This window comes from Tachyglossus aculeatus, chromosome X2 (genome assembly GCF_015852505.1).
Source record: "Tachyglossus aculeatus isolate mTacAcu1 chromosome X2, mTacAcu1.pri, whole genome shotgun sequence".
Taxonomy (NCBI): domain Eukaryota; kingdom Metazoa; phylum Chordata; class Mammalia; order Monotremata; family Tachyglossidae; genus Tachyglossus; species Tachyglossus aculeatus.
Genome location: NC_052100.1, coordinates 5,092,415 through 5,113,366, shown reverse-complemented (window position 1 = coordinate 5,113,366; position 20,952 = coordinate 5,092,415). Strand labels below are relative to the sequence as shown.

The 20,952-nt window shown below is 51.6% G+C and overlaps 1 protein-coding gene across 1 annotated transcript in view; it reads right to left on the bottom strand.

Annotated features, from left to right (window-relative positions):
* NSD1 (nuclear receptor binding SET domain protein 1) overlaps positions 1–20,952 on the bottom strand; it is a 90,213-nt gene that overhangs the window by 7,033 nt on the left and 62,228 nt on the right. Inside the window, exons 15-17 of the mRNA XM_038771496.1 lie at positions 2,265–2,421; positions 1,971–2,176; positions 265–377 (exon numbers count right to left, since the gene is read on the bottom strand). Of these exons, the coding sequence (XP_038627424.1) occupies positions 265–377; positions 1,971–2,176; positions 2,265–2,421 (476 nt within the window). The remainder of the gene's footprint in view (positions 1–264; positions 378–1,970; positions 2,177–2,264; positions 2,422–20,952) is intronic.

The window sequence follows — 20,952 nt, the reverse complement described above, 5'->3', positions numbered from 1 at the left end:
TTTCTGCCCACATGGCCCCGACATCTCTGGCTCTGGAGATGCCAGTCTCACCCTTGTCTAACTTTCAAGAGTCAGCTACGTTAGCTGGCGGGGCGGTGGTGGCGGGGAGGGGGTGAATGGCCAGCCCCTCCTCCTCCAAACCCTCCCGCTGTTCTCAAACCCCACGCTATCACCTGGAAATGCTTGCGGGACAGGATGGGGATCAGAGTGGCATGCGGGGGATGGTCCCCCTGGCCCCCCTCCCGGCAGGGAACACCCCCTCACCTTGATGTGCTTGTACGGCGGGGGCTTCTTGTCGTTCTTGCGGTCTTCCTGGAGCTGCCTCAGCTCCTTCTGGGCTTTCAGCTCCTCGAACCTCAGGGCCGCTTCTTGGAGAGCTAGTGGAGAACGCACAACACGTGCCCGTCATTTACGAGCAGACCTCTCCTGGGCTCGCTGACCCGGACCACAGCTGTTTGGACCAAGACCGCGATGATGGTGGCGGAGAGTCGGGGGACATTTGAGGGGCTTCAGTCGCCGGCCTGTTTTCTCGGGGTGATAACTCGCACCCCGGAGCTAACCGGTGTGCTCCCGGGAACACATGAGTGACCGGTGGGGTGACTGGGATCCACAAGGTCCCTCGTGGCTCCCCCTGCCCCAAATCAGACCTGCTCCAAGCCACTCCAGTGGAGCCAGAGGGCAGTCCGACGGCCGGCAGAAGCTACCGCCCCACAGCAATGCCTCGCTTCCTGCCCCCATCTTTTCCCCCTGGAGCCGGGAGACAGACCTCACTTTTCCAGGCTCTCACTTTTCCAGGACATGTTGGCCCCGGGTGCCAGAGGGCCATGGGCTTCATGGATGTGAGAAGAGGAAGAAAGGGCTACAAACAGGCCACCCCGGCCCGCGGGAAAAGGGCAGGCGTCGGCGGATTCGATGTCGGATGCCCTCCTCCCTGGGGAGATATCAGCGGGGATGCAGGGGCTCAACAAGGAACCAAACCTGGGGAGAGGATTTCTTGGGGCGGGGGCAGAGACGAGACGCTTATCCGGATGAAGCTCCAAAACCTGGGGGTCTCTCCGGACTAAACCTTGTTCTCCCCATCTCCCGACTCGACCTGCATCAACACCTAGCCGTCAATCTGTCGGGATGCTGACTCCTCTGAGCGCTTGCGAGTAGTGGACAAGCCAACAGAGTCAACAGACCCGCTCCCTGGTTCGTTCATTCATCCGTTATTCACTCAATCGTATTTACTGAGCATTTACTGTGTGCAAAGCACTGTACTAAGCGCTTGGGAGAGTACAACAGCAGACAGACAAATTCCCTGCCCACAACCAGTTCACGGTCAAATCAAGCAAGGGAATTCAGTGAGCGCTTCCCGTGCGCAGAGCGCTAGACTGAGCAGTTGAGCCCCCTCCTTCCTCTCCCCCTCGTCCTCCTCTCCATCCCACCCGTCGTACCTCCTTCCCTTCCCCACAGCACCTGTATATATGTATATGTTTGTACATGTTTATTACTCTATTTATTTATTTATTTTACTTGTACATATCTATTCTATTTATTTTATTTTGTTAATGTTTGGTTTTGTTCTCTGTCTCCCCCTTCTAGACTGTGAGCCCACTGTTGGGTAGGGACTGTCTCTATAGGTTGCCAACTTGTACTTCCCAAGAGCTTAGTACAGTGCTCTGCACACAGTAAGCGCTCGATAAATACGATTGACTGATTGATTCAATCCGACAGAGTGGGTACACTCAATCCCTGCCCGCAAGAAGCTGTCGAGGGCGGGGGGCTCGAGAAAGTACGATCTGATAGATCGGATCTGTGTCCGCAAGGAGCTTCTAGTCTACCGAGCGCAGAGCCCTGGACTGAGCCCTCTGGAGAGTGCAAGTTGACAGAGTCGGAAAACCTACTCTCTTCCCGTAAGCGGTGGAGGGGCCATGGGTGGTTGGAAGGAAGGTCTCCGGTTGTGGGGGGCGGAGGGGGGAGGCGGTTACCTTTCTTGTAGGTCCCGTCCACTCCCTTTCCCATCTTGTCCTTGCTGCTGACGTCCCCCTCCATGTAGGGGAAGACGCGGGCCTGGTGGGTCCACAGGTAGTCGTTGGAGCCGAAGAACAGGACCGGGAACTCTCCGATATCGTGCTTCATCTTCTGGATGTTGACGGGGATGGTCCGCGGGTGACAGACCTCGGCTGGCCACCACCTGGGGAGGGAGACGCGGTCGGTCCCCGGTCGCGCCCCCCGAAGGGACGCCCGCCGGCCGGCCGCCGGACGCGGGGCGCGCCACTCACCGGTAGCGCCCCACTTTCACCCAGACGACCTCCTTGTAGTGCGGCTTCTTGCCCGCCTTGCAGTCGTTGCAGTACCAGTTTCCCTCGGGCATGTCGATGCTCAGGCACTCGCGGTGGAAGGCGGCAGGGCAGGACTCACAGCACAGGAGGCTGCCACCTGTGAGCACAGAGGGGTCGACCCGGCGGGTCAAAACCACCGCCGTCTCTGTGGGCATCCCCCCGGGGCTGGGGTGGGTAGCGGAGGGAGGCTTGCATTTCTGCCCCCGTTGGCCGGGGCACATTTTTCCGGCCTCCAACTCTAACACAGAGGTTCTGCAGCCATAGAGACCATTTTCTTTATAATAACGTTGGCATTTGTTAAGCGCTTACTACGTGCCAATCGCTGTTCTAAGCGCTGGGGGGGGATACAAGGTGATCAGGTTGTCCCATGTCGGGCTCACAGTCTTAAAGTCTGAAGCAGCGTGGCTCAGTGGCAAAAGCCCGGGCGTGGGAGTCAGAGGTCATGGGTTCTAATCCCGGCTCCGCCACTTGTCAGCTGTGTGACTTTGGGCAAGTCTGGGCCTTGGTTCCCTCATCCGTAAAATGGGGATTAAGACTGTGAGCCCCTCGTGGGACAACCTGATCACCTCGTATCCTCCCCAGTGCTTAGAACAGTGCTCTGCACATAGTAAGCGCTTAACAATGCCATTATTATTATTATTATTAATCCCCATTTTACAGATGAGGTAACTGAGGCACAGAGAAGTTAAGTGGCTTGCCCAAGGTTACACAGCTGACAAGTGGCAGAGCAGGGATTCAAACCCATGACCTCTGACTCCCAAGCCCGGGCTCTTTCCACTGAGCCACACTGCCTATCTAATGCCTCTCTTTATGCCTCGGCCTGGCTTCTCTGCCCTCCACCTTCCTGGAAGGGTGCGATTTATTTAACCATAAAAGTGGGCAAAGGCACTGAGAAGGCAGTGCCGACCTCAAACAGTAAGAGGCCCAACGTTTCCAGGAAATCTTGGGGGTGAGAGAAAATGGGAAGGAAAAGAGAGGAACAGCGCTAAAATGAATTCAAGCGTTTACCCGTCTACGCCTGCCAATAAATATTCAATGAGTGAGCCGATAGTGATACAATACTAGCGGGATTGAGCCAAAATCAATCCACCAAGGGTACTGACTGAGAGATTAACTCTGTGCAGAGCACTGGACTCAGTGCTCGCGAAGAGTAGAAGAAAGTTGACAGACACAATCCCTGCCCTGCGCACTTGGAAAAAGACAAAACAATTGGGAGACATGTTCCCTGCCTTCATGCAGCTTACAGTCTAGTGCTGGGGACGATTTAACCAACTCGGGGTCTCAACTGCACCTCTCCCATCAAAACGGACACGTCTGACATTGTTAAGCACCTTGTACGTCAGTCAATCATATTTATTGAGCGCTTACCGTGTGCAGAGCACTTTACTAAGCGCTTGAGAGAATACAACATAATATAAGACACATTAGAGAAGCAGCATGGCTTAGTGGACAGAGCACAGGTCTGGGAGTTGGAAGGACCTGGGTTCTAATCCTGCTCCACCACATATCTGCTGTGCAATTTGGGGCAAGACGCTTCACTGCTCTGAGGCTCAGTTACCTCATCTGTAAAATGGGGATTAAGGCAGTGAGCCCCATGAGGGACAGGGGCTGTGTTCAACCAGAGTAACGTGCATCTACCTCAGCACTCAGAACGGTGCCTGACACATAATAAGCACTTAACAAGTACCATAATTATTACATTCCCTGCCCACGGCGAGCTTACAGTCTACCATGTGCCAAGCACTGTTCTAAGCACTGGAGTAGATACAAGATCACCAGATCAGACGCAGCCCCTGTCCCACAAGGGGCTCCCAGTCTGAGGACAGGGAAAACCGGGGACTCAATCCCCATTTTGCAGTTGAGGGAACCAGAGAAGTGAAGTGACTCATCCAAGGTCTCCTAGCAGGTGGGTGGCAAATTTCTAACCCGGGTCCTCAGACGCCCAGGCTAGTGCTCTTTCCACTAGGCTGCACTGCTTTAGTAAGAAATTCAAGGTCACCTCTAACAAGGAAGAATGGGCCCAGGACGGCCTGCCAGGAGCATCCGGAATTTCCCCATTCTATACGGAATTCTCTTCGCGCAGAGGTAGGGGAAGGAGCCCCTCTGTTCCCTTATGCGTAAGAAAGGAGGGCGGCCTAGGGGGAAGAGTACAGGACTGGGAATCAGGAGGCCCGGGTTCTGCCCTTTCCCTACTTTGGGAGCTTCTGTTTCCTCATCTGTAAAATGGAGATTCGGGATCTGTTCTTCCTCTCCCTTGGGAAGGGAGTCCCGGGACTGCTTCTAATCTGACCAGCGCGTAGTGCTTAACATTACAACTATTCTGAGTATTATTATGTAACAGCCCCACCCAAAAGCCTGGGATTCTTGGAGGCTGAAATCAATCCATCAATCTTATTTATTCATTCATTCAAGTGTATGTATTCAGCGCTTACTGTGTGCAAAGCATTGAACTAAGCGCGCTTGGGAGAGTACAATCAAACAATAAACGGACACATTCCCTGTCCACAACCACCTATTCTGTGCTTACTATCAATCAATCAATCAATAGTATTTATTGAGCGCTTACTGTGTGCAGAGCACTGTACTAAGCGCTTGGGAAGTCCAAGCTGGCAACATCTAGAGATGGTCCCTACCCAACAGTGGGCTCACAGTCTAGAAGGGGGAGACAGAGAACAAAACAAAACATATTAGCAAAATAAAATAAATAGAATAGATATGTACAAGTAAAATAGAGTAATAAATCCGTACGAACTCAAAATAAAATAAATAGAATAAATAAATAAATAAATAATATGTACAAATAAAATAAATACAGTAATAAATCCGTAGGAACATCTATCCTGGTGGTGTGGGGAGGGGAAGGAGGGAAGGCGGCGGTGATGGGGAGGATTGGGAGAGAAAGGAGGGGGCTCAATCAGTCGTATTTATTGAGCGCTTACTGTGTGCTAAGCGCTTGGGCAGTACAAGCTGGCAACATCTAGAGACGGTCCCTACCCAACAGTGGATTACACAGCACTGTACTAAGTGCTCGCGAGAGTCCAATACAGCAGAACTAGCAGACGTGTTCCCTGCTGCCCTCCTGGATAATACGAAAAAGCCAAGAATCTGTCCAATTCACTCGACCATCAAAGCCCCGGGAAGACTGAAACTAATCAATGGTATGGATTATTACTATTGTTATTATTATGGTATTTGTGAAGCACTTACTATGTATCAAGCACTGTTCTAAGCACTGGGGTGATGAACTGACATGTTCATCAGGTCAGTCACAGTCACTGTCCCACGTGGGGCTCACAGTCTAAGTAGGAGAGAGAAGCAGCGTGGCTCAGTGGAAAGAGCCCGGGCTTTGGAGTCAGAGGTCATGGGTTCAAATCTCGGCTCCGCCAATTGTCATTTGTGTGACTTTGGGCAAGTCACTTCACTTCTCTGGGCCTCAGTTCCCTCATCTGTAAAATGGGGATTAAGACTGTGAGCCCCACGTGGGACAACCTGATCACTTTGTATCCCCCCAGCACTTAGAACAGTGCTTTGCACATAGTAAGCGCTTAACAAATACCATTATTTATTATCATTATTATTATGAACAGGAATTTCATCCCCATTTTACTGGTGAGGAAACGGAGGCACCAAGTAGTTAAGTGACTTACCCAAGTTCATCCAGCAAGCAATGGGCAAAGCTGGGAAAAAGACCTGGGTCCTCTGACTCCCGGGGAACATATTTTTCCCACTCGCTGCTTCCCTAAGTTTAAGCCAGTGCATTGAACACTTACTGTGAGGCCTCCAACCCCCAGCCGCTGGCTCTAGGAGTGTGACCCTGGGCACACCATTTCCTTTCTTTGGGCCTCAGTTCCCTCATCTGTAAAATGGGGATTAAGAACGCAAGCCCCAAGTGGGACACAGACTGTGTCCAGCCTGATTAACCTGTATCTACCCCAGCGCTTAGTACAGCGCCTGGCACAAAGTACGCGCGTAGCAAAAATCACACAAAAAGACAAATAAACCAACGAGTAGCGGGTGCACATCGCCATTTTCGATAAATCAATGGGATTTATTGCATTGGCCCAAGCGCTTGTGAAACTACCATTCAATAAGAGTTGGTAAGACACGACCCGGTTCCACAAGGAACTTAGTCTAATGCATGCAGAGTACTGTACTAAGCACTTGAAGAGTACACTAGAGTTAGCAGACAGACTCCCTGCCTGCCAGGAGGTTCCAATCTACTGTGTACAGAGCACTGTACTGAGCGCTTAGGAGATGACAAGAGTTAGCGGACGCAGTTGCCCACCCTCAGGAAGCTTACGGTCTACTGAGTAACTACGATTGACTGAGACTACTGTTTAAGCACTTGGGAGAATGCAATTGAGAGCCACAGGTGACAAACAGCTGTCAATCATGTTTACTGAGCGCTTACTGTGTGCGGCGCACTGTACTAAGGAATTCGGGAGAGTCCAATACAATAACAGACACATTCCTGTATTAAGCGTTTTGGGGGAGTCCAACAGAACAATACAACAGATGCAATTCCCTGCCCACGAGCAGCTGACAGTCTAAAGGTGAAGGAAAGAAGTTACTACGAATAAGTCAATTCCAGATACGGCACCTCCTGGCCTACTAGGTACTGGACCAAGGGGCCGGGCCACGCAGCAAGGAAAACCCAGACACGGCAGGGCCGGACACCAGACCACTTTTAATTCTTTCACTGAGATCCTCCCACGCAGTCTCCGGGGATTTAGGGGACAAGGGCAGGGGGGAAACGGGGGGATTGGGAGGCGTTCCGAGCCCTCAAGGTGCCCAGGGCCCTGTTCCGTCCACGACTACCGGGCGGCCGGGGCCTGGAAACGCTTAGCCGTGTGGGTCGGTCAGCCCGGCCTCCTCCCAGAGCCGGGCGGTAACCGGTCTTCTCCCTGGCGAATTCCCATTTGAGCATCAGGAGCGTAGCAGGGAAGACCCCAAATCGCTCTGGAAGGGGCGGGAGTTACAGGCTGCAGACCGCTGGGAATGGCTCTTGGGAGATCGAGATCCTCATGGGGGGGAAAATCAAACGATTACTGAGTGCTCGCCATACTCGATGCCGTGGGGGTGTAAGATACAGTTGGGAGAAAGGATCCCTGCCCTCGAGGAGATTCCAATCTGGTGGGGGAGTTTACGATGGAATAGGAAGGGTCTTTCAGTTCTCTTCCGGTTCTGGAAAGAGAGTGGCTGCCCGAGGGGAGGCAAACCATTCGGAAGCCAAGAAGCTGACACTCTAAAGGAAAAGAAATACTGTTATTAACCCAACTCGGCCTATGCAGCACGATGCCCCTTTCTCTAACCCCTAAATCCCAAAAACTTGCAATCACGTAATTAGGAACACGATCCCGGGAAGGAAAACTGGTCTACCAAGAGATTCCCTTGGTATTCCCAAGTGATTCCCAAGAGATACGAAGGCCTACAGAATGTACTGTCCGAGGCCGTTGGTTAGCGGAAGGGAAAATAGGACTCCCAGTTGGAGGCTTTTGGTTCTGTCATGATCTTACTAAACTACAGTGTGGCTTTTTACCCTCTAATAATAATAACTGTGGTCTTTGTTAAGCATTTACTGTTTGCCAGGCACTGTATTAAGCGCTGAGGAGGACGCGAGCAAATCGGGTTGGAAGTAATCCCCGTCCCATGAGGGGCTCATGGTTTCAATCAGTCACTCCATCAAAGGCCCTTACTGAGCACCGACCATATGCAGATCACTGGACCGAGCGCTTTGGGAGAGAACGATCCAACAGAGTCAGCAGGCCCCACAAAAGCAGTGTGGCCTAGTGGATGGAGAATAGGCCCGGGAGTCAGAAGGATCTGGGTTCTAATTCTGGCTCTGCCACTTGTCTGCTGGGTGACCTCAGACAAGTCGCTTCACTTCTCTGGGCCTCAATTCCCTCATCTGAAAAATGGGGATTGAGACTGCGAGCCCCAAATGGGGCAGGGCGCGTCTCCAATCCAACTACCTTGAATCTACCCCAGTGCTTAGTACAGTGCCCGGCACATAATAAGCGCTTAACAAATACTCCAACTATTATGATTATTACTACCATATCTCCCGAGGTCAAGGTCTCACGGGCGTCCGAGGCCTGGGTTGTGTTCCCAACATGTCTGGAGTGAACCACCCAGGGGAAGCGGCTTTCGGACCATTTGACGATTCTGGTGGGCCTGCTCTCTCTCTCTCCCAGCAACAAGCACCCAGGCCTGAGAGGCAGGAGGCCTGGGTTCAAAACCTGGCTCCGCCTCCTGCCCACTGGGTGACCTGGGGCCTCTGTTTCCTCATCTGTAACAAAAGAATTAAGCACCCTTTCTCCCTCTTCTTTAGAGTGTGAGCCTGGGGTGGGGTCGGGATTGTATCCAATCTGTTGGCATCATGCCTTCCCCAGCGCTTAGCACATAGCAAGGGCGCAACACACACACAATTGTCATTGTTTTAGAAAAACTGGGTTATTTCGGGTTTGTTTGTTTTTTTTAACCTAATTCACCAGAACACAGGGAACTCTTAGGCCGGTGAATTAAGATGGACCTGGATCTTGAGAATTGTTCCGTTTTTGAATTACCTGTGGTCTCACTGATTTCATCAAAATCAGAGGCTGTAAGTTGCGCCACGGGGATTTTGGGGGGGGGGGGGGGAGGGCAGAAAAAAAAACCCTGAAGGAAATTAGCTCATAGGTTTTGGTCAGGTGACAGAGGAGACTAGGACAGCCAGGGGATTCAATATTTCTTTATTTATAATGATGCCTGTCTCCCCCTCCAGACTTCTTGTGGGCAGGGAAAGTGTCTACCGATTACTCTGTCGGACTGTCCTAAGGGCTTAGTAGAGTGTGCTGCACACGGGAGGCACTCAATAAATCCGATCGACTGATAACCACTCAAAAATCGAAAGCCAGAAGGCACACCAAAGTCAAAAAGGAGCTTCTAGATATCTGCAGAAAACACACGCAGGGGTGGGGGACCAAAAGGACCCTGCCTCCAGATTCAAATGAAGCCCCGGGTTGCTTTTTGAGCATCCCCTCACTCCCCTAATACACCCCAAGTGCTGAGGACCTAGAACTCAGGACTCACCGGTCTCGTTGGCCTGGTGTTCTTCGTTCCCCATTGCACTTTCTGTTCCACTGAGCCTTCGGATCGGACCCCTTCACAAGTCTGGGACCCCGACAGCTGTGCGGTTGCCTGGCAACACCCAGACCTCAGACTGGCACCGTCACCCTGCGCTGGGAGGGCGGGCGGGCACTTCCTCAGACTGTCGGAGGGGCTGGGCTCTCGGCAGGTGCTGCCAGGGGATGTGGGGCAGGGAATCCGGGCCACTATGCCACTCCTGGGGCCTGAGCCACCAACGCCAAAGGAAGCTCCCGCCCTGGAAATCTTGATGACTCTTGGGGCTGTGGTCAGTCCCGGGCCCCAAGCGACCTCGTTTCATCCCCTCAGAGGCAGCCGTCTGTGGGGAGACCAGGAGTCGGTGGCGGGGAGGCAGACTTCCAGCCTTTCCTTCCATCCGCCTCTGGAAACGGGCTTCCTTCGCTCCATCCGAAAGACAAGCGAGCAGTCTCCCACCTTGCCCGGTCTGGGGCGTGGCCCCCTCAAAGCCTAACGGGGCTCCCCCGGGCCCCCTCAGTCTTAAATGGGCACGCCCCTCCGCAAAAACGGCGGCGGCAGAGGGCACGTTGTTAAATAGGGATCCGGGCTGTGATTAAGGTACGTGAAAGCGGAAACGATTTTGAGAAAGGAACTGAACTGTCACCATTGGAAAAAAGGCAGCTGTAAATTGCCCCACTGAGGGTGGGGAGGGGGTGCCAACAAAGCACAGCCAGTAGAGAATTATTAACACGACAAATGGCCTCATTACCCATGAAACCCCTATCCCTGCTCAGATAAAGGCGGCATTTTGAGGCCTCCTTCCCCTAAGGTCAGATCCACCGTGACTGGCCTATCGGAACTGATCCCTGCTCGTTCATTCAATCGGATTTACTGAAAGTTTACCGTGTGCTTAGCACTGTACTAAGCGCTTAGCTCATATGAGGAAAGGGAGAACGTGGAGAGACCCCCGGGATCCACTAAGCAGGACGACACCAACTGTAGAGAAGTAGCGGGGCCATAGTGGACAGAACTTATAATAATGTCTTTCTCCCCTTCTCTAGACTGTAAGCTCGTTTTGGGCAAGGAATATTTCAGTTTATTATTATACTGTACTCTCTCAAGCACTTAGAACAGTGCTCTGCACACAGTAAGTGCTCAATAAATGACTGGCAGACTGTCTAACAGAAACTGGGACAAGGAGCCCAGGCTCCGCCGCTTGCCTCTCAGTGACCTTGGGCCTGACTTCTCTGGGCCTCGGTTTCCTCCGCTGCAAAACGGGGGATTTGATTCAGCGTCTGTTTTCCCTCTCCACTATGCTGTGAACCCCCGGGAGGGGCAGAGACAGTGGGCTTACAGGGTATGATCCATGGCGCTCAGTACAGTGCCGGACCAGAGTAAGCGCTTAATGGACGGCGCAATTATTCTTAGTTGGTATTCCATTATTCCAGGTAAATTCCATCTAGGTATATCTCTTCCAAGAGGCCATCTCTGACCGCGCCCTCCTTTCCTCTTCTCCCTCTCCCTTCTGCGTCGCCTTGACTTGCTCCCTTTATTCATCCCCCCTTCCCAGCTCCACTGTATTTATGTCCATATCTGTCATTCATTTCTTTCTACAAAGGCCTGTCTCCCCCTCTAGACTGTAAGCTCGCTGTGGGCAGGGAATGTGTCTATTTTGTTGTTCTACTGTACACTCCCAAGAGCTTAGTACGGTGCTCTGCACACAGTGAGCGCTCAATAAATACAACTGACTGAGTGACATTACCCAGGTGGGGCAGGGATTGTGCCCAGTCTACCTTGTATCTACCCCTGTGCTCAGCACAATGAGTGCTTCACAAAGCTACAATTATCTTTATTTGCAAGAAACGGGCAGCAGAGGAAGTCCATCCCCAAGGGTGGCCAGACAGTAGCTGACAAAAGCCGAGGGGAGGGAGCCAAGGACATGGTGTCGGCGAAGCCCTCCCACAGTTTGATAAGCGATGGCATAAATACCGCCGAGAATGGCATCTTACCCGACCCGAGGCCTCCAGGAAGACGCTGCCTCAGAAACGAGCTTATCAGCCTCCTGCCGCTTAAACACAAACTCCACCCCTTCTCCACATCAATCAACCGTGTTAACCGAGCGCTTACCCTGGACTAAGCGCTTGGGAGACTACAATGCCAAAAGAGTTGGTAGACACGCTCCCTGCCCACAGGGAGCTTGCAGTCTAGAGACGGACAGTGATATGAATAAACTGCAGATGTGGACATAAGTGCGGTGGGGTGAAGAAAAGCAGCGTGGCTCAGTGGAAAGAGCCTGGGCTTTGGAGTCAGAGGTCAAGGGTTCAAATCCCGGCTCCGCCAATTGTCAGCTGTGGGACTTTGGGCAAGTCACTTCACTTCTCTGGGCCTCAGTTACCTCATCTGTAAAATGGGGGTTAAGACTGTGAACCCCCAGTGGGACAACCTGATCACCTTGTAACCTCCCCAGCGCTTAGAACAGTGCTTTGCACATAGTAAGTGCTTAATAAATGCCATCATTATTATTAAGAAAGGGAGCAAATCCCAGTTCAGGGGCGAGGTGGAACAGACACATTCCCTGCCCACAGTGAGCTTACAGCTTAGAGGGGGAGACAGACATTAATATAAGCAGCGTGGCTCAGTGGAAAGAGCCCGGGCTCTGGAGTCAGAGGTCATGGGTTCAAATCCCGGCTCTGCCACTTGTCAGCTGTGTGACTTTGGGCAAGTCACTTGGCTTCTCTAGGCCTCAGTTACCTCATCTGTAAAAATGGGGATTAAGACTGAGAGCCCCACGTGGGACAACCTGATCACCTGGTAACCTCCCCAGCGCTTAGAACAGTGCTTTGCACACAGTAAGCGCTTAATAAATGCCATCATTATTATTATAAGTAAATAAATAAATTACGGATGTGTTCCTAAGTGCTGAGGGGCTGGGATGGGGGATGAAAAGGGAGCGAGTCAGGGAGACTCAGAAAGGAGGGGAGAAGAGGAAAGAGGAAAAGAGGGCTTAGGCCAGTGCTTGGCACATGGTAAGGCGCTTAACAGATACCATTAAAAACACAAGAACCCCTGTTGCCTGCCTCCCTTCTCCTCTCACCTGACCTCTTCATGGTCCTCTCCTCAGGGTCGGGACTCCAGGTTGTCTGCCCACACGCACTGAGCGGGGGTTTGGGGGAGGTCTGAAGGATTCTGAGTTGTCACAAAAGGCCAATCCCGGTTTCAGCTTCCTACTGGCTGGGACCAGCTGGGACCACTGTGTGGAGGGGCGGAATAGGTAGGATTCGGGGGCGGGTCCATTGTCAAAGTCAAGTACCCCTCCCGAATCCGGCCTTTCTTTTGTAAATGCAGGAATGCCAACCTGCCAGGACTACCTCTCAACAGAGACCAAAGGCAGCGTGGCTCAGTGGAAAGAGCCCGGGCTTTGGAGTCAGAGATCATGGGTTCAAATCCCGGCTCTGCCACCCGTCAGCTGTGTGACTTTGGGCAAGTCACTTCACTTCCCTGGGCCTCAGTTACCTCATCTGTGAAAGGGGGATGAAGACTGTGAGCCCCCTGTGGGACAACTTGATCACCTTGTAACCTCCCCCAGTGCTTGGAACAGGGCTTTGCACATTGTAAGCGCTTAACAAATGCCATCATCATCATCAAAAGCGGTAGGACTAGGACCCGGGTCTCCTACCTCTCAGACCTGTGGCTCGTGGGGTCAGAGCAGAGGATTCATTCAGTCATTCAATTGTATTTATTGAGCGCTTACTGTGTGCAGAGCACTGTACTAAGCGCTTGGAAAGTACAAGTCGGCAACATATAGAGACGGTCCCTACCCGACAGCGGGCTCCGTAATAATAATAACAATAATAATAATTACTGTGGCATTTATTAAGCACTTACAATGCGCCATTCATTCAATTCAATCGTATTTACTGAGGGCTTACTGTGTGCAGAGCACTGTACTGAGCGCTTGAGAAAGTACAATGCAACAATAAGCAGACACCTTCCCTGCCCACAGCGAGCTTACAGGCACTGTACTAAGCGCTGGGGTGGATACAAATCTCACCGGGTTGGACACAGTCCATGGGACTCACAGTCTTAGTCCCCATTTTTCAGATGAGGGAACTGAGGCCCAGAGAAGTGAAGTGACTTGCCTAAGGTCACACAGCAGACAGGCGGAGGAGCCGGAATTAAAACCCAGGTGCTTTTGACTCCCAGGGCCGAGCTCTAGCTGCTGGGCCACACTGCTTCTATTCTTTATTTTGGGGTTGACTGTAAGCTCGCTGTGGCCAAGGAATGTGTCTGTTTATTGTTGTAGCGTCCTCTCCCAAGCGCTTAGTGTGTGCTCTGAACATTCATTCATTCATTCAATTGTATATCTTGAGCATTTACTGTGTGCAGAGCACTGTACTAAGCGCTTTGAGAAGCAGCGTGGCTCAATGGAAAGAGCACGGGCTTGGGAGTCAGAGGTCATGGGTTCTAATTCCGGCTCCACCGCTTGTCAGCTGTGTGACTTTGGGCAACTCACTTAACTTCCCTCAGTTACTTCATCTGTAAAATGGGGATTAAGATTGTGAGCCCCACATGGGACAACCTGACCACCTTGTATCCTCCCGACGCTTTGAACAGTGCTTTGCACATAGTAAGTGCTTAACAAATACCAAAATTATTATTATTCAACACAGGTGTTCAATAAATATGTCTGAATGAATGAATGAATGAATGAAAAATGAGTTAATCTGGTTGGAGACTGTCCCTCATGGGGCTCACAGTCTAAGGAGGCAGGAAGTAGGGGCCCTGGAGCCCTAGTTTCCAGATGAGGAAACTGAGGCTTGGAGAAGTGATGTCCACGCTTGGAAGAGGGTCTGTGTCTTGGGAGGGGACAGAAGAGACCTAGAGAAGCTCATGCTGCGTGGCTCAATGGAAAGTGCCCGGGCTTTGGAGTCAGAGGTCATGGGTTCAAATCCCGGCTCTGCCAACTGTCAGCTGTGTGACTCTGGGCAAGTCACTTAACTTCTCTGTGCCTCAGTTACCTCATCTGTAAAATGGGGATTAAGGCTGTGAGCCCCCCGTGGGACAACCTGATCACCTTGTAACCTCCCCAGTGCTTAGAATGGTGCTTTGCACATAGTAAGCGCTTAATAAGTGTCTTTAAAAAAAATTGTCTCTCAAGGCAAGGCAGGTTGGAAGAGGTCAAGGATTAAAGGTTGACAGTGAGGCCATTGTGGGCAGGGAATGTGTCTGTTCTCGCCCAAGCGCTTAGTACCGTGCTCTGCACACAGTAAGCACTCAAATCCCACCGACTCGAGAAGCAGCACGACCGGGTGGATGGGGCCCGCCGGGCCTGGGAGTTGGAAGGACCCGGGTTCTGATCCGCCACTAGACGCTGGGTGACCTTGGGCAAGCCACTTCATTCCTCTGGGCCTCAGTTTCCTCACTGGTAAACTGGGAATGACGACTGGGAGAACCCTCCCTTAGTTTAAGCTCGCCCCTCTAGACTGTAAGCTCGTTGTGGGCGGGCAACGGCTCCGCACACAGTCTCGTCTTGTCGTACGCCGTCGAGTCGTTTCCGACCCATAGCGATACCACGGACACGTCTCTCCCAGAACGTCCCGCTCTCCATCTTCAATCCTTCTGGTAGTGGATACGGAAGCGGTTTACCACTGCCGCCTTCCGCTTGACTCTCTCCCGTGCCGCTGCTGCCCAGGGTGAGTTGAAGCGCTCAATTAGTACGATTGATTGATTGATCTACCCCAGCATTTAGTGGTTCGGTGCCTCGCAAATAGTAAGCGCTTAAAGAATGCCATAAAAAAAAGTCCAGCCTGGACAGAACAATTGATAGTTTTGACAGAGGGCCTCCTACAATAGAAGGAGGGGATACAATAGGAGGAGAGATCCCCTGCCCTCCAGCTTCTTCCAATCTAACAATCCTAGCATTGTCTCCCAAAAACTGTGGAGGGGGGGGGAAGCTGGAAGGCTCAAGACAAAAGGAAATACTTCATCACCCCAGAGGGCAGAAACAACTAGAATCTCTCCCCTCAGAAAATTGCCTGAGTTTTAACGGGTCCAGGAAGGTTTGGATAAAGTGTTGGGTGGGAGGCCCAAACCGGGCAGCTGAGGGGGGCGGGGAGGAGGAGGAGTTAGGGGCGCTCAGTAAAAAAGAAAAAAAAAATTTAGGGGGGTTGGGGGGTCCATTCCCAAGTACTAGGGGCAAGAGTCACCTTTGCATACGATTCCAACTTTTGGGTGACAAAGTGAGAAGGAGTCCGGGGCCTGGGGAGCACCTGGGTTCTCACTCCGGCTCCACCCCTTGTCTGCTGTGTGACCTCGGGCAAGTCACTTCACTGCTCTGCGCCTCAGTTTTCCCACCCGGAAATCCTCCTCCCTCCTCTCTAGACCTTGAGCGGGGACTGTGACCGACCTGATAACCTTGTATCTGCCCCAGCTTGACACACAGTAAGCGCTTAACACGCACCATTAAAAAAAGTCAGTAAAATCGCCGCACAAACCACTGTCCCAATCAATCCACGGAGACGGAGGAAGGATTAGAACCCAGGTCCTCTGACTCTGAGGCCTGTGCTCTTTCCACTGAGCCACGTTGCTTCTCCCCACTCCTCACAGACCTCCGTTCTTCTCAGCAGAGGCTCCTGACTGCTGGGCTTCAAGGCACTCAGCTCCCTCTCGCCTACTCATCCACTCTTCTCCCACTGCGCCCCAGCTCGCTCTCTCCCCTACAGCTAAACTGCTCGCTGTGCCTCCTCCTCGCCTCTGCCACTGCCAACTTCTCCACCCCGCCCCGGGACTCCATCCTCCTTCCAATCCACCAAACACGCTCTCTCTGTCATCAAAGCCCACCTGAAATCACACCTCCTTCAGGAGGTCTTCCCGGATTGACCAGATTACATGCACACAAACACACCTGCCATTCAGTGTTTCTGTGTCATAAGCCCTGGAATATACTCACATTCTCCAGGAGCACTTATGTCTATTCACACCTACTGACCCTGTTATTTAGTGCTTTGCACATAGTAAGCGCTTAATAAATGCCATTATTATTATTATTATTATTATTATTATTTAGGAACTCCTCTGTCATGCCCCTGTACCTCTCGGCACTATTGTCCCTTCCCAAGTAACTGGTCCCTACTCCCTCTCCCTTCTGCGTCCTTTCCTTGCATTTGGATTGGCTCCCTTTTTTCCCCAGACCTTCAGCTCCACGGCATTTATGCACCTATTAGTAATTGACTTATTTATTGATGTCTGTAATTTACTTATTTACTTGTTTATTACTTATTCACTTATTTATTAATGTCTGTCCGCCCCTCTAGACTATAAGCTCTTTGTAGGCATGGAACATGCTTACCAACTCGAGCTGTTCCCTCCCAAGCACTTAGTACGGTGCTGTGCACATGGAAAGCACTCGATAAATACCATTGATTGGTTGGCTAGTATAGTGTTCTGCGCACAGTAGGTGCTCAGTAAATACCATCGATTCAGTCAATCACATTTATTGAGCGCCTACTGTGGGCAGAGCACTCTACTAAGCGCTTGGGAGAGTACAATATAACGACAAATGGACACATTCCCTGCCGGCAAGGAGCTTACAGTCTAGAGGACGAGCTGACGGATCTCAACTCGGGGCCCAAATCCTTATCCCTCCAGCAGAGAGCCCTTTCCAGTCATTCAATCCACAGTATTTATTGAGCGCTGACTGTCTGCCAAGCACTGTACTAGTCGCTTGGGAGAGACCTCAATACTGCAGAATCGGTTGACAAGTTCCTTGCCCACAAGGAGAAGCAGCGTGGCTCAGTGGAAAGAGCCCGGGCTTTGGAGTCAAAGGTCGTGGGTTCAAACCCCGGCTCCGCCAATTGTCAGCTGTGTGACTTTGGACAAGTCACTTCACTTCTCTGGGCCTCAGTTACCTCATCTGTAAAATGGGGATTAAGACTGTGAGCCCCCCATGGGACAACCTGATCACCTTGTAACCTCTCCAGTGCTTAGAACAGTGCTTTGCACATAGTATGCGGGTAATAAATGCCATTATTATTGTGGAAAGAGCCAGAACCTGGGAGTCAGAGGACCTGGGTTCTCATCCCGGCTCCGCCACTGACCTGCTGTGTGGGCAAGTCACTTCTCCATGCCTCGGTTACCTCGCCTGCAAAATGGGGATTCCCGGCCGGTCCCCTTCCTACTCAGACTGTGAGCCCCATAATAATAATAGTAATGATGGTATCTGTTCATTCATTCATTCAATCATATTTATTGAGTGCTTACAGTGTGCAGAGCACTGTACTAAGCGCTTGGATAATGATGGCATTTATTAAGTGCTTACTATGTGCAGAGCACTGTTCTAAGCACTGGGGAGGTTACAAGGCAATCAGGTTGTCCCACGGGGGGCTCCCAGTCTTAATCTCCATTTTACAGATGAGGTAACTGAGGCCCAGAGAAGTGAAGTGACTTGCCTAAAGTCACCCAGCTGACAGTTGGAGGAGCTGGGATTTGAACCCATGACCTCTGACTCCAAAGCCCGGGCTCTTTCCACTGAGCCATGCTGCTTCTCACCTGGTGGGACCTGGTCATCTTGTATCTACCCCAGCGCTTAGTACGCAGCCTGGCACGCAGTAAGCGCTTAACACACACCATATCCAAGGAGCACACACACAGCCTCTGCAGGGCAGCAGGCTTCTTGTCAGCACGCAATGTCCTTGGGAGCCGGTGAAGTTGCAAATTTCTCTCTACGGAGGCCCCCTTCATTACCATGACTTTACCTCAGAATCGGCTGAGGTCTGTGTAAATATCTACCACCATTTAAAAGCAGCTCTCCTCCTGCTCACAACTAGAAAAACTCCCTTGCACATAACACTGAAAAAACAACAACACTTCAGTTAACCACCTGATACAAAGGCTGGCGACCCCTTGCACCTCTCCTCTCTGGGGTTCGAATGGAAGCAGGAGGGATTTAGGTCAGTCAGTCCATCGTTATTATACTGAGTGCTTACTGTGTGCGGAGCACTGTTGGAAGGGCTTACGAGAGTACAATATAACAGGCACATTCCCTGATCACAATGAGCTTACAATCTAGAGGGGGGGACAGACGTTAAAATAAATAAACTACAGATATGTAGATATGTAATAAAGGCAGCAAGTCAGGGCGACGCAGAAGGGAGTGGGAGAAGGGGAAAGGAGGGCGCAGTCAGGGAAGGCCTCTTGGAGGAGATGGGCCTTTGAGCCTTTGGGCCTTAGTACAGTGCTCTGCACATAGTAAGCGCTCAATAAATACGATTGACTGATTGATTTGAGACTGCGAGCCCACTGTGGACTGAATTGTACTTTCCAAGTGCTTAGCACAGTAAGAGCTCAATAAATGACTGACTGAGTGAATGAATGAATAAGGCTTTGGAGATGGGAGTGAGTCACTGTCTGTCTGATATGAGGAAGGATGTGGGCGAGAGGTCGGTGGCGAGATAGACAGGAAGGAGGCACAGCGAGTAGGTTGGCAGAAGAGGAGTGAAGTGTGCGGGCTGGGTTGGAATAGGAGAGCAGCGAGGAGAGGTAGGAGGGGGTGAGGGGACTGCAAAGTGACGTGGCTGCTGGAAACTTTTTGAGAGCGGTGGGACCGCCCGGGGTGTTGAGGTAGCGGTCAAGAAGAGAGACGCTTTCGTGGGGTAGGGGTAGCGGGGAAGAGGTGGCTCGAGAGAGACCAAGCACAGAGCAACCGGGGTATCTACCGCTTCCCCCCAACCCTGTCCCGGTGACGAGACTGGCAGTCCCATGCCCTCGGGGTCCCTCCTCCGCGCCATCGAGGGGACTCCACATCCCATCCTTTCGTCCCCCACCCGACTCGGTGGGAATGAGAAAAGCCGCCCAGCCGGAGGCCTAACCGCGATCCCCCGGCGGGGAGACTGCTGGTACGGACGACGCTGTAGCTGCCGGCATACCCCGAACTCAGAGCCATGAGGGCTGGACTCACTGCGCCCCACTACCCCTTCATTCCCCCAGCCTGGAACTACCAGCGCGATCCGACGACGTCTACAACCGGGCGAGGATCAACCGCGGCCCCGCTCTGCAAATAGGGTTTTTTTCGAGTTGGTTCTCCTTCTAGACTGTAAGCTTATTGTTGTGGGCAAGGAATGTGTCTATTATATTGCTAAACTGTACTCTCCCAAGCGCTTAGTACAGTGCTCTGTACACAGTAAGCGCTCAACAAATACCACTGAGTCTATTATATTGCTATACTGTACTCTCTCAAGCGCTTAGGACAGAGCTCTGCACACAGTAGCGCTCAATAAATACTATAGCCTGGATCTGGTCAGCTCCTCATCTACAGGGACACAAGGGGAGCCATCGTCTTTTCTGCCTTCCATGGCAGGGCGGCTCATGCAAGAAAAACTGGCTTTTTTTTTGGTCGCGGTATTTTTTAAGCGCTTACTCTGTCCCGGGTGCTATACTAAGCACTGGGGCTGATACAAGCTTATCCGGTTGGACACAGTCCCTGTCCCTCGTGGGGCTCAGTCTTCACCCCCATTTTACAGATGAGGGAACTGAGGCACAGTGAAGGGACTTGCCCAAGGTCCTACAGCAGACAAAGTGGCGGAGCTGGGAATAGAACCCAAGTCTGACTCCCAGGCCTGCTGGGGCTCTATCCATTAGGCCACGCTGCTTCTCTCTCCTTGAAAAAACGTTCGTTCTGTCTTCTCGAGCCAAAGTGGTGTGGCCTAGTGGAAAGACCCCAGGTCTTGGAGTCAGACGACTTGGGGTCTCATCCCAGCTCCGCTGCTAGTCTGCTGTGGGTGAACTTGGGCGAGTCACTTCACTTCTCTGGGCCTCAGTTCCCTCACCTCCAAACTGGGGATTCACCCCTTGCTCTCCTTTCTACTTAGACTGTGAGCCCCACCTGGGGTCAGACGATCTTCATCATCATCATCAATCGTATTTATTGAGCGCTTACTATGTGCAGAGCACTGTACTAAGCGCTTGGGAAGTACAAATTGGCAACATATAGAGACAGTCCCTACCCAACAGTGGGCTCACAGTCTAAAAGGGGGAGACAGGGAACAAAACCAAACATACTAACAAAATAAAATAAATAGAATAGATATGTACAAGTAAAATAAATAAATAGAGTAATAAATATGTACAGATATATATACATATATACAGGGCTGTGGGGAAGGGAAGGAGGTAAGATGGGGGGATGGAGAGGGGGACGAGGGGGAGAGGAAGGAAGGGGCTAGTATCTAGATCTTGTATCTAACCCAGGGCTTCGTATAGGTGCTTGCCACTTACTAAGCACTAAATTGCCACAATTATTGTTATTACTATTATTATGCTTCTCTGGCAAACCCGGTGCTCTTCCCTCCTTCCCCTGCTTCTTGGTGACTTCTACAGGCAAGGAGAGAGAGTCCAGCTCCTCCCCACCAAGGAAGCTAGACTTTGAGCCCACTGCTGGGTAGGGACCGTCTCTTTATGTTGCCAACTTGTACTTCCCAAGCGCTTAGTACAGTGCTCTGCACACAGTAAGCGCTTAATAACTACAACTGAATGAATGAATGAAGCTGGG